Consider the following 14,617-nt stretch of genomic DNA (forward strand, 5'->3'; position numbering starts at 1 on the left):
AAGAAAAATTAAAAACTTTCGTACTTCAAAAGACTCCATCCAATGATTGGCAATAGATGATAGCTCAGGGCCAGTCTTCCTCACCAAAAAAAAAAAAAAGGGACTCCATCCAAGAAGATGGAAATACAAAGCACAGACTAGGAGAAAATATTTGCAAATCATGTACCTGATTAAAGGACTTGTACCTAGAGTACATAAAGAACTCCAAACTCAATAATAGTAAGACAAATAAATCAGTTTTTTAAATGGACAAAATATTTAAATAGACAGTCCATCAAAAAGGATAATACAAATGGCTAATAATAACATAAAATACTTGGGTCATTAGTTATTAGGGAAATACAAATTAAAACCACAATTAACTTCCACTACATACCCACTAGAATGGCTATAATCGAGAAGATAGAATATCTAGTACTGGTGAGGATGCAGAACAACAAATCCTCATATATTGCTGGTGGGAATATAAAATGATATAGTCACTGTAGAAAACAGTGTGGAAATTTTTAAAAAGTGAAGCACAGGCTCCATAGCCTAATGGTTAAGTTTGGTGTGCTCCACTTCAGTGGCCCGGGTTCAGTTCCTGGGTGTGGACCTACATCATTCATCAGAGGCCATGCTGTAGTGGCAATCCACATACAAAATACAGGAAGACTGGCATAGATGTTAGCTCAAGGTGAATCTTCCTCAGCAAAAAGAAAAAAAAAAGTTAAGCATAAACTTACCATATAACACAATTCTTTCCTAGGACTCTATCCAAAAGAAACGAAAACAAAAGTGCAGTCAATGACACGTATGTAAATGTTCACAGTAAGATTTACTCATAATAGTCCCAAACTCCGGGCCAGCCTATGGCCTGGTAGTTAAGTTCATGCGCTCTGATTCTGCAGCCCAGGGTTTTGCAGGTTTGGATCCTTGGCACAGACATGGCATGACTCATCATGCCATGCTGAGGTGGCATCCCACACAGTACAACCAAAAGGACCTACAACTATCTACTGGGGGGCTTTGGGGAGAAGAAGAAGAAGATTGTCAACAGGTGTTAAGTCAGGGCAAATCTTTCCATGCAAAAAAAGAAAGAAATAGTCCCAAACTGGAAACAATCCAAACGTCCATCAACTGGTGAACGGACTAACAAAATGTGGTTTATCCATTTAATGGAACATTATTCAGCAGTAAAAAGAAACGAACTACTGATGCATACTATAATATGGATAAACCTCAAAGCACTACGCTAATGAAAGAAGCCAGAAACAAAACCCTACAAGGTACATGATTCCATTTATATGAAATGTTCAGAAACAACAAATTTTTATAGCCAAAAAGAGGATCAGTGGTTGCCTAAGACTCGGAGAAATAGTAGAATTATCTGCAAATGGGTACAAGGAAACTTTTTGGGTGCCGGAAATGTTCTGAATTTAGATTACTGCGATGGTTGCACAATTTTATAAATTTAGTAAAAACCATTGAATAACTTAGAATTGGTGAATTTTATAGTATGTAAATTATATCTCAATAAAGTTATTTTTAAAAAATTATACAAGCCCCTGAGGCTGCATCTGATGTACTTAGTGGACTTAAAAATCTTCCCTCTTCCTCTTCCTTCTTGAATAATTCAGTCAAGAAGCCATTAGATGATGATGGTGGCCAAATGGCTGGGGGTGGAGAGAAGGCACCTGGCACAAGATGTCAGAGACTGATGGGGGCGAGGGGGTTGGTCTGCTTGGAAAGAACAGTGGTGTCAGTTTGATATGGAATGTTGGAGACCCAGCAAGGTAAGGAGTGCATACACACAGGAGGTCAGTGATTGCCAAGGGACATAGGTTACATACAGGAAGAAATGATCAAATAAGTAAATATGTGTAAGATAATGAGAGTCAGGTTTCTTACTATCAACAAACAGAGTTACAAATATGGAAATGGAAAAAACTAGAATGAACTAGAATCGGAAGTAGAACTATCAATGTGAGCTTATAGTTTGCTTTTCTTTTTTTTTTTTTGAGGAAGATTAACCCTGAGCTAACATCCACTGTCAATCTTCTTCGTTTTGCTGAGGAAGGTTGGCCCTGAGCTAACATCTGTGTCCGTCTTCTTCTATTTTATATGTGGGATGCCAGCATGGCTTGATGAGCGGTGCATAAGCCCACTCCTGGGATCCGAACTGGCAAACCCCAGGCCACCACACCGAGCCAGCGAACTTAACCACTACGGCACTGGGCTGGCCCCTCTTTTTTTTTTTTTAAATTGAAGTATAATTGACATACAATTTCCTATGAGTTTCAGGTGTACATCATAGTGGGTCAATATTTAACTACCTTACAAAATGATGACCATTATAAGTCTAGTTACCTTTTTTCACCATACAAAGTTATTACAATATTATTGACTATATTCCCTATGCTGCACATTACACCCTCATGATTTACTAATTTTATAACCGGAAGTTTGTACCTCTTAATCTCCTTCACCTATTTCTCCTACCTCCTCAACCCCTCACCTCTTTGGTAACCAGTGGTTTGTTTCCTGTATCTATGAGTCTGCTTCTGCTTTGTTTGTTCTTTTCCTTTTTTTTTTTTAGATTCCATATGTAGGTGAAATCATACAGTATTTATCTTTCTCCATCTGACTGACTTCACTTGGCATAATGCCCTCTAGCGCCCTCCAACTTCTCACAAATGGCACTCCAATTTACATTCCCATCAATAGCATAGGAGGGTTCCCTTTTCTCCACATCCTCACCAACATTTGTTATTTTCTGTCTTTGTGATAATTGCCATTCTGACAGGTGTGAGGTGATATCTCATTGTGGTTTTGATTTGCATTTCTGTGATGATTAATGATACTGAGCATCTTTTCACGTGCCTGTTGGCCAATTGTATATCTTCTTTGGAAAAATGTCTATTTGAGTCCTCTACCCATTTTTTAATTGGCTTCTTTGTTTTTTTGATATTAAGTCACGTAAGTTCTTTATATATTCTGGATATTAACCCCTTATTGAATGTATGATTTGCAAATATCTTCTCCCATAGCTTATAGTTTTTAAAATGCAGAGATCAAGAAATAAATATACATGTGTGTTACATGTATACATCCTCTGGGAGCAGGGAATCCAAATGTCAGCAACCATGCCTACTACCCATATCTTGGCTTTTAAATACCATTCTCCACTAAAAGGAACCATGCTCCTTGGAGAAATGGCTAATTTGAAGGCTAGGGCAGGGAGGGTACAAAATAAGCCAGTCAGGAAAACCTTATTGGGCCAGACAGTTAGGAAGTTCTCAAAGAATGATAAAGACATGCCAAAAAGACACAGAAGCCAGCATGAAGAGACTCCCCTTGACTAAACATGGTACAATTTGAACATCAAAATATATAATAAGGAGCCAGCCCCGTGGAGTAGTGGTTAAGTTCATGCACTCCGCTTTGGTGCCCTGGGGTTCGTGGATTTGGATCCCGGGTGTGGAGCTACACACAGCTCATCAAGCCAGGCTGTGGTGGTGTCCCACATACAAAATAGAGGAAGATTGGCACAGATGTTAGCTCAGGGCCAATCTTCCTTACCAAAAAATAAATAATAATAATAATAATAATAATAATGACATTAATTACAACCTATTAAATAAGAACCTATTGAATTCATGCTGATATAATAAGTGAAAAAATGAACACAAAGAGGAGAAAGCTTTTCCTTATAGTGCAATGTCAATTGCGAAGTGAAGAAAGGATGGAATTAGAAAAAATATCATTTGGCAACCAGCATAGTATAATAATTCAGCCAGGAAACATCAATGGATGCTAAAAAATAGTGGGTTAAAATCTGATGAGGAATGGAGTAGTTACATAATTTCAAGAACCTTCTCTCAAAATATTTATTAATTACAAAGGGAAAAAGAGTAACTTTACAGTGCAGAAACCTAGCTGACACCACCTTAATCAAGTGATCAAAGTTAACTTTGACGTAACTGGACAAAATGAAAGCCTGTATCACTTGATAGGATGCAATGAGAAGAACACACTATCCTTTTTGTGATATTCCTGCTAAAGATGCTGAAGGGGGTCTGAATATGCCAACTCAAAATATGCTACTTTGGCAAAATGATTATTTTAAGCTGAAGGCAACTGAGAATCAACAGTTGCAGGAAGAGTTTTCTGCCCTCCCCTTATCTACCCAAAACCAGGCAAACTTCCCTTTGAGGAAAGTGTCCCTCTGTACCAGGGAGAGAAGAGGAGTGATGCATTTACATAAACAGATCTTACTAAAATAGCCCTCGTCTTCCATTAGTTCCCTTACATATTTCCTAGTTACTTTCCCACAATCGTCCCTTGAAGCCTTTGTTAAAAGGGTATATGAGCTTCTGAGTCTAACCACTTGAGTTTCATTTCTTTTCTGTGAATTCCCATGCATGTAAATATTAATAAAAATTGTGTGCCTTTTCTCCTGTCAATCTTTTGTTAGTTTCATTCACAGGCCCCCAGGGACTGAACTAAGTAAGAGGGTAGAGGAAAAGTTTTTCCTCTCTAACAATGGATAACCTGAATCTAATCCTGAGGAAATATTAGACAAATTCAAATTGATAAACATTCTATCAAATAACTGACCTGTAATCTTCAAAAGTGTCAAGGTCATAGGAGTTCAGAAAAGACTACAGAACTGTTCCAAATTGAAGGAGACAAAAAAAACACAACAACGATAAAATTATAACACATGATCCTGAATTGGATCTTTTTTTATAAAAGATATTACTGAGACGTTTGGTGAAATACGAATTAAGCTTGTGGATTAGATGATGGTATTTATCCCAATTCTCACTTCCTGATCTTAATGGCAGTATCTTTAGGACTTCTCTGTAGGAAGTATATACTAAAGCATGCCGGGCGGATGGGCTCTCCTGCCAGGAACTGGTTCTCAAATGAGTTAGGGCCATGGTCGGCAAACTTTCTGTAAAGGGCCAGATAAATATTTGAGGCTTTACGGGCCATATGTGTCTCTGTCACATAATTCTTGCTTTATTATTTTTTTTAAACATCGCTTTAAAAACGTAAAATTCATTCTTAGCTCACGGGCTGTACAAACACAGGCTGCAGGTAATATCTGGCCCATGGGCTGTAGTCTGCTGACCCCTGGTTTGTGGAGGGGGTGGGCGGGGTCAGAGGAACTCTTTGAACTATTCTTAAAACTTTGAAACTATTTTTTAAAAATATTTCAGCTAGAATCTTATAAGAACACTTTTAATAGGAAAGTTATGACATTTATTCTACTAATTATCAAAACACCAAAAACTACAATAATTAAAATAGATTGTTATGGCATGAAATTTGACAGATAGTTTAATGAAAAATAAAAGATAGTCCTGAAACAGATTTTAGTGACTGAAGACCTTAATAAATAGAGAAGGCATCACAAGTCAATGGAGACGGATGGATCACTTAACAAATAGAATTGGAAAAACTTCCCAAGACTAGGCAAAATAAAATTAAGTTAAATTCTAACTTATCCGATCCTATACTATATTCATACTAAATTCTATACTTATACTAAACAAATTTCAAGTGTATTAGGGAGCTAAATGTTAAAAAGCCAAGAAGAAAATATGTGTGATTATTTAACTTATCTCTGGAAGTGGATCACATAAATTTCAGGCTTTTGTATGTTAAAAGAACAAATAAAATTAAAAAGCAAAGGATAAACTGGGAAAATATTTGCAATAAATATAGCAAAGTTCATATTTCATACTATATTAATGCAATAAATATGACGAATTCAATAAACAAATACTTATTGAAAGAGCTCAGTCACTGCGTACTGGGAATATTTACCAACAGAAATAAAGGCAAAAGACAAAAATAGGTAAATACAGGAAACAGAACCAAACGAGTAATATCATTATGAAAAAAGGGTTCAAGCTAAGTAGTAATCAAACAAATGCAAATAAAACCAGTAATTAGATACCATTATCCCTATCAAATTTGTCATATATTTAACACATAAATCCAAATTCTGGTGGGGGAATGGGAAGAAAAGATGTTCACACACTGCTAGATGGGGCTGCAAATTGCTATAAAATTTCTAGGAAGACATCTGCAAACAAGTATGAATGATCTTTAAAATGTTTATACCTTAGTCAGGAAAATAATATGAAATTGGGACAAAGCTTATATACAAAGATATTCATTTTGCATTATAGCAAAACAAACAAAAAACTTGGAAACAATCTAATTTCTAATTATAGAATAGTCAAATAGGTGATACATTCATTCATTAGAATATTATATATCTAACAAAACCAGTGTTTACAAAAAAAGTCATAGAAAAATGCTTACAATATTCTAAGTGAAAAAAGAATATTTCAGGTCATAAAAATATGAATAAAGCAAAATAGCTCAAATTGTAAAATATGATGTTTGTATATATCTACACAGATTTAAATGTAGAAACTGTCTAAAAGGAAATAAAATGAAATACTAAAAGTGGTTAAAAAAAATAATAAATTCCTGCTAGAGGGCCAGGCCTGTGGCCCAGTGGTTAAGTTCACACGCTCTGCTTTGGCGGCCCAGGGTTTCACCGGCTCGGATCCTGGGTGCAGACCTAGCACCACTCATCAGGCCATGTAGAGGCAGCATCCCACATGGCACAACCAGAAGGACCCACAACTAAAATATACAACTATGTACTGCGGGCCGTTGGGGAGAAGAAGAAGAAGAAAAGAAGACTGGCAACAGATGTCAGCTCAGGTGCCAATCTTTAAAATATATATAAATATTCCTGCTGAAGCCCAGAGCAATCACCTGAAAAGTTCTAGAAATGGCTGCAATGAAGTGAATAAGGCTGAAAGCTTACTGGATAAAAAGCATTCTCTCTCACTCCACCACATGCTGGGAACTTTCCTACTGCCAATCTGGGCCGATGCTCCTGCTCAGAGGGCCTAGTACGCAGCTGAATGAACAAAGGGATGAATCCATCTCAATTTCCTAGGACAGGCAAACTAATTCCCTCCACGTAAACTACTCGGGGCAAACAATCTTCACCACAAGCAAGAGTCAGCAGGTATGAAACATGGACCAACGAACTGGTGACACTCGGCTATAGCTTGAAGGCCCAGGAAAAAGAGTTTAGCTGAGTTGACTCAAGAGTAAGGGTACCTAACTGTACATTTGTACTTAACAAATAGACAACAAGAGAGAAATTCCTTTTGTGTAAGTACTGTAGCTAATAAATGGAAAGGAAATGGGAATATCACCCTTTTTGCCAACTCCTAATAAAATAACGGATCTAATATCAATGGTCACTACTATCAAAACAAGGGAGAGACCTGACATTACCTGCCTCCTGATAGCTGTACACTGCTATACACTAACTATAAGCAGTACACTAACTATAACGTATTCTTCCCCAGCTCCCCACATCAAACCAGAATCAGATCAAGCCCCCAGTTTACAGGACATACAGAGGTCATAAGAACATGTGAACTTCTCAGCAATGCAATCAGCAAAATCCAGAATGTGGGAAAGTTTACAAGACAAACAACTCAGTGTCTTCAACAAATGAAATGCTAGAAGAAAAAAAGAGAGAGAATGGGAAATCCTAGATTAAAAGAAACTTAAAAGTAGAGTGACAAGACATCCCAATTTGCCCATGACAGTCCAGGTTTGTGCCTGCTGTCCTCGTATAATTTTTAAGAGAATTCCTTTTCACTATCAAGTTTCCTAGTTTAGATAATAGATTATATGATCACCCCACTTAAGAGACATATTAATCAAATGAACTGTGTTGGTACAGTTTGAATACTGATTTTAAAAAATCAACTCTAAAAAAACATTTGAATGCTGACTGGATATTTGATGATACTGACAAATTATTATTAATTGTTTTAGGTGTGACAATGTTCATTTGCTTATGTTTTTAAAGAGTCCTTACCTTTAGAGATACAAACTGAAATAGTTACATGAAAGGAAATGATATGAAATCTGGGATTTGCTTTAAAATAATCGGGGGTCGGGGGTGGGGGGAGTGGAGGAGGATAATATTGACCACACTGAAGATGTAAGACTACTCTCTCTACTTTGGAATGTTTTTGGGATTTTCCATAATACAATGTTTAAAACCTTCAGCTTCCTGCTCTTAATCCAAGAGCAGGCCTTTGGCATCTTGCCAAATAGAAACGACTATGTTTATTCAGTCACCTGAAGCCAGGATCTATGAAAAACTGTCTGCCATGCAAGGTTTCCTGAGGTTCAATCACAGCTAGCATTCTTCATTACTTTACCTTTCCATTAAAAAAAAGGAATTTCCCCTCTCTGACAAGAGAATCACACCTCCTGAAGATACTAAGTTGTTCCTTCCCTAAAGCAGGAGAAGAGAAAGAATGAAACACCTTCAAACGGTTTCCATGGACTTTTCTCATTGTCAAAAAACGGCCTGTTAAAAAGAATGTAATTCAGAGTGTTTCTCATTTTTAGTCCGTGTCCTGGTGAGCCCCAACAGGCCAGTTTTCAGCAGCAACAATTAGTAAGACTACATGAGAGGGCAGGAGGACACCTTAGCCAGGAACAAAGCTTTCACAGCCAGGACACAACGATAAGTGATACCTAGAGCTATCCATGGGAAAATAAGAATTTGAGAAAACTGATGGAAGCAAAAGGAAATTTAATGGAAGCAAAATGAAGTGTGAGGATCAGCAACATGTGAATTTCCAACAAAGACAGCAGATAAAATAACTATGGTATTATAGCAGTTTGGGCAGTATTCTGAACAATTTTACACGTTTGACTCATTTAATCCTACAGCAACTCTTGAAGTACTATTACCATTCCCACTTTAACAATGCAGAAAATTGAGGCAGAAAGAAGTGAAGTAATTTGCCTACAACAAGGCCAGGATAAGAACAATTCTGGAGATGTTCCTCTTTTAGAGTTACTTTTTAAAGTGGTTGTTTAAAAAAAGAAAGACAAGAAAAGCAGGTGTTGGAAAATGAAAATAGTCCTTTCTCTTCGGCAGGAAACAATCTTGGCACCATCTAAAAGAGGTTTCACAGGCTGCCTAGTTTTGGAGGAGGCCCAAAGGAACACCTGTCCTTTGCCATAAAAGTCTACAGAAAGCCTCTCACACATGTGACACAAGAGGGGCCAGAGGGCTGAATTAGTACCGGCTGCAAACTTTAGTGGTAAATTACTTCTTGCTGAAGATGTTCAAGCAAAGGCTGAAGAGCTTTTTGCTAACATCGTATGAAAGGAATTCCTCCACAGTAGAGAGTGGGCCAGAGCTAGATCCCTTCCAACATAAAGGTCACTCAAACAAAGATGTCTTGCTGTAAACCTTCCACTCTAGGGCTGACGAAGTCTATGGTAATTCAAAACTGATCCAAAATCTAAGCCATTCTATGTTCCAGGAAGTTGCCAACAGCAGACTTCTATCCCCAGGAGGCCTAAAGCTGGGCCAGTGAATAGCCAGAGACACAACTATATCCTCTCTCTTCAGGGACACCAGTTACAACATAGAGCATATCTAGCACTCCTCCAAATAGGGTTATACCAACACTGGAATACTCACGCCTGAGTGCCAATCAACAGGCTGGAATCATACTGTTAGAAGACGTACAAGTTGACCAAAAGTAAGAGGTTATTTAATTCAACCCAAATCACAATCATATTTATTACGCCTCTTAAGGTTGATCACACCCACACAAGACCCTTAAGAGCTACATCAAGGCCTGTCTGTAACAGACTCTTCCTTTCTCATCAAAGAACAAACAAAAATGTAGTACAAAGTTAGAGAGAGCATCATTTTAAAACTGTCTTGATTGTCCTTCAAATTAATATGGGCAACAATTTGTAGGGTCCTAAGCACAACACTGAGATGCAGTCAATAAAGAAGGTTAAGATTCTGAGCAGGGTCAGTTCTAACAACTATGCATAGGGACACCATTTTCCAGCCCTTTAAGACAACACAGCCACAAGCCTCCATAGCTCTATTAGTGTGCTAGGGCTGCCATAACAAAGCACCACAGACGGGGCGGCTTAAACAAGAGGCATGTATTTCCTCACAGTTCTGGAGGCTAGAAGGTGTCAGCAGGGTTGGTCTCTTCTGAGGCCTCTCTGGCTTGTAAATGGCTATCTTCTCCCTCTGTGTCTGCCTCCTAATCCTTTCCTTTTATAAGGACACTAGTCATATTAGGGCCCACCCCAATGACCTCATTTAACCAGAACTACCTCTGTAAAGACCCTATCTCTAAGTATGGTCACATTCTAGGTACTGGGGATTAGAACTTCAACATGCGAGCCATACAGAGAGAGCTGGGCAGGGGATTCCTCAGTTTTCTGCTGAGCACCAATCAGCATATGTGGGGAAGGACACTATCCAAGGAAATGAGCGGTGGTGCCCTCCCTAGAGCTCACACAGGGCCAGGAATAGATCATATTCCCACCAGCCTGAGTGAAAAAACTCATAATGGATGGGCACTGAGTACTCAGAAAGTACTGCCTCAGTATTAAGGAAAAATTAGCCCCAAATGCCACTCTGGGCCCACCCAACAAAGCCTAAAAGGAATCTTCAAAAGGATCAAACTATTTACAAATAATATAACTGCTTCCTAGAACAACATTCAAGAAGTTTTAAAGAAATAAAAACATACCCAGCAAATAACAAAGTAAAATCATCTTGCCTTATCACTAAACTGGTACTTTGCAAGGGACAGATACAAAAGAATGGAAAGAAACACTAACAGACTCACCAGACAGGTGAACAAGTCTAGGAAAGAAGAAACATGAAATTTAACAAGTTTTCAAGCCCAAAGCTGCAAAACATTGCTTCAGGTTGTCCCAAGACCATAGGTGTCAAGAGATAGTACTTCAAGGCATGTGCCAAGATGGGGCACACCTTAGGCTGTGGGGGCAACCCAACTTACAAACTTCCTCAGCCTGAAACAAAGTCTAACACCTCCGGATGGGGTGACTTCAGGGAAGAGTCAGCCTCTAACGTTGTCCTATGTCAGTCTAACACTGCCCAAAATTATCTGTGGAATTTTAACTCCTGTATCAAATAATGTCAGGTAAGTCTGTATAATAAGTAGTGCTTTAACTTAAAATTTAGTTTTCTAGGTTACTTTTTTTTCTCTAACAAAAAGCTTAACACACATCAATTGATCAATCATACCTTCCTTTTTTTTTTCCTGGGGAAGATTCGCCTAGAGCTAACGTCTGTTGCCAATCTTCCTCTTTTTGTATGTGAGCTGCTACCATGGCATGGCCAATAACAGATGAGTGGTATAGGTCTGCGCCCAGGAACCGAACCCCAGCTGCCAAAGTGGAGTGTGTCGAACTCAAACACTAGGCCACTGAGGCTGGTCCCATACCTTCCTTCTTGAAAAAAAATTCTTAATTGGTTTCCAAGATACCTCTCTGTTGGTTCTTCTCCTTCCTAAAGAGCTGCTCCTTTTCAATCTCTGCTTTGCTTGTCTTAGTCTTCCCAACCTCTTAAAGTCAGATTGTGCGAGGGCTCAATCCTTTAACATTTCTTCTTTCTCTATCAACAGTCACTCAGTGGATGATCTCATAAATCTATTTCTTTCACTTAAATGCTGACAATTGGTAATTATTTATCTTTAGCCCAGACCTCACATCTCTCTAACTGTATATCTAATTAGCTATTGCTTGCAGTTTCCCAGTCTCAGTTCATGGTAACTCCAACTTTCTAAATGTTCAGCCCCAAATCTTCAGATATCCTTCACTCATCTTTTTCTCAAACTCTGCATCTAATCCATCAATAAATCCTTTCAATTCTACCTTCAAAATACATCCTCAAATCTGACCACTTCTTACCACCTGCACTACTATGGCTTCAACCAACCATTGTCTCTTACCTAGATTATACCGGCAGCCTTTTACCTATAGCCAGCGATCCTTTCGATCTAAGTCAGATCATGACATTCTTCCGCTTTAAACCCTCCAATGGCTTCTCATCTTACTCAGCCTAAAAACAAAAATTCTCATAATGACTTTAAAGTTCTACTTCATCTAGCTCCTCCCTACATCTCAGAGCTCATTTCCCACCTCTCACTCCCTAAATTATTCCACACCAGCTTTACTGGACTCTACTGCACAAAGAACACGCGAAGAAAGCTCTTAGACCACGTCTGCAGCACTTACTGTTGTCTCTGTCTGAGACACTTCCTTCAGATACCTCTACTCTGGCTCCATGACTTCCTTCAGGTCTTTGCTCACATGTCAACTTATCATTGAGCCATCTTATATATATTGTCAACCCCTACTCCTCTTATCCTGCTGTATTTTCTCACCCTTACATCCGTCTGTTATATATTTACTCATTAACCTGTCTGCTTCCCTCCACTAGAATCTAAGCTCCCTCAGGGCAGGAACTTTATCTCTTGGTGTTCACTCTTTGTTCTCCATGTCTAAAACAGTGCCCAGCACATAGTATGTACTCAAATAATGTTTAATATATGAAAAGGAAGGCAGAAAGGAATGGGGAAAGGGTTATTTTCAGCAACGTGAACAAATCACTTAACTTGTTTTAGAAACAAATTTTCCTCCTGTGTAAAATGTGGTGTTTGGCCTATTTAACCTTTAGAGAGCTCTGTCATTGTGCCATGCTATGCTTCTCCACTGGGGTGGTCACAAGACTGTCCAACAGGATGGGCACACAAATATCTAACTACTTATGCTACCCTACTTTCTCCTGAAATTTTGAATGTAGCAGAGATCTGTGAAATTCCTTTTACTCTTCTCTGTGACAGGGCCTTGACTTTTACTCAGTTACTCTCCATTACTAAAGAGAAAGGTTTGGGTTTTACCTATCAGGCTAGAAGCAATTACTGAGGCCCACATTCACATCACAGTAGGTTTCCTTACCTCCACTGCAGTGGGCGGCTGGAACAGGGACTGCCAGGACTGCTATGGGCTTGTGGGTTCAGGAAAAAGGCAAGAGGAGAAGTAGCCAGAACACAATCAGCACTAAATGGGACTTTAGTGAGAGATAGGGCTGGAGCCGATGTGGGGAAAAACGTGTGCTGGTTTACTTCAGATCCTCGGCAAAGAGCAGAGATTCTGACAAGGTACCAACAGTAGAAGAAAACAAAGTCAGTGATAATTTCTCAACCAAAAAGAAACATCTTCAAAGTGGGTTAGTTTAGGCAAAGAGGCTTACAAAAAGTAAAGAGTCAAAAATCATTCTCAAATATCATACCTCAGTATCAATACTGGCAAAGAATGACCTTCGAGACTAAAACTTAATCCACAGAATTAAAACCAAAAGTTTAAGCTTTGGGTATTTAAAGTATTTAGAATTGGCTTCAGGAAAAATATTGCAAATTTACTGCAACTCATCAGTTAGCAAGCAATAGGTAATATTTTGTGTCCAGTGACTAAAACTTCCTAGAGAGATGTGTATGTCCATAAAAATAAACATTCTCAATAAATTTATAAATTTTTGTTTATAAATTGTTGGATTATATTTACAATAACACCAATTTAATTAGCTAATTTCTGCCTAATGAGTATATCAAATAATGTCATTTAACTCTGTATAATAGATTTTGCTTCTACTTAAATTTTAGTTTTCCAGGTTACTGTTTTCCCCTAAAAACAATCTAACCATCTTGATGCATTAAGTCCTAATAAAGACTATTAAGTAAATAAGATCACTACACTGAAAATAGACAGATGGTAAATATAGATTTCTACTTTGTTGATCACTGATAGATATGTCACAGATGATGAAAAATAACTGAGAGATTCACAGCATTTAATTTGCTGAAGTAACAGCGTGGCTTTCAATGCAAATACCATATTAAACTATTATATTTTATTTCCAAGACAAAAAAATAAGTATCACATAAGCACCTAATCTGTTTAAAAATGTTAGTTTCCTGTATTGTTATTGCTGACTGCTTGGATATGGATATGGTGACATTCTACTTGTGTTTAATTATGTATATTCAAAGGAAATCTTTACCTTCATACTTATCCCTTTAGCTAGTTTCAGCATATTTCTCAGATGAGTACACAATATGAGGATATAATAGGCTCGGAAAGTGGAGGGCAGACAAACATATAAAATTACAGGCATGCCCAAATTTCCACAAACTCAATATATTTTTTTAAAATTACGAGAACTAAAAATACTAATTTGAATTAATTTCTCACTTCAAAAAGAATTTTCACTTTTCTAAAGAACTATTTCAAAAATAAGTTCCCTAGTATATATAAGAAAGAGTGAATTAGAACACACACTAAGACACTAAGTTCTTGTTAATCTGAATAATATTGCTTATACCAAATTTTGGAGACTTAAATCTTATCACATAAAATAATGCTTAGCCATTTTGATAAATATATAATAAGAATTATAAAAATCTATGAAAACCAAATCTCATTCTCCTTTTGCTTCTAATCACCACTCTGCAAACTGGTTATATACTGAGGTGAGTCTAAAAAGGATTGTTTGAAAAAGGCAGAGATTTATAAACTATTTACCAGCTCCTCGGGGGAAATTTTCCTAATCTAAATTCAAGTCACTAAACAGATAAAATGATTACCAATACAGTGTACCAACATTTGGAGAGCACGATTTTCGATCACTTATGTTTTCTTAAACTACAAACTC

The 14,617-nt window shown here is 37.7% G+C and overlaps 1 protein-coding gene across 16 annotated transcripts in view; it reads right to left on the reverse strand.

Annotated features, from left to right (window-relative positions):
- MAST2 (microtubule associated serine/threonine kinase 2) overlaps positions 1–14,617 on the reverse strand; it is a 210,942-nt gene that overhangs the window by 71,932 nt on the left and 124,393 nt on the right. For 2 of the 16 annotated variants that reach the window (XM_070260033.1, XM_023630725.2), the window contains exon 2: positions 12,865–13,059. The exons of the other annotated variants lie outside the window; for them this stretch is intronic. In XM_070260033.1, coding sequence (XP_070116134.1) covers positions 12,865–13,059 — 195 coding nt within the window. The remainder of the gene's footprint in view (positions 1–12,864; positions 13,060–14,617) is intronic. 16 annotated transcript variants of the gene reach the window in all.

The sequence above is a fragment of the Equus caballus genome, chromosome 2, assembly GCF_041296265.1.
Source record: "Equus caballus isolate H_3958 breed thoroughbred chromosome 2, TB-T2T, whole genome shotgun sequence".
NCBI lineage: Eukaryota > Metazoa > Chordata > Mammalia > Perissodactyla > Equidae > Equus > Equus caballus.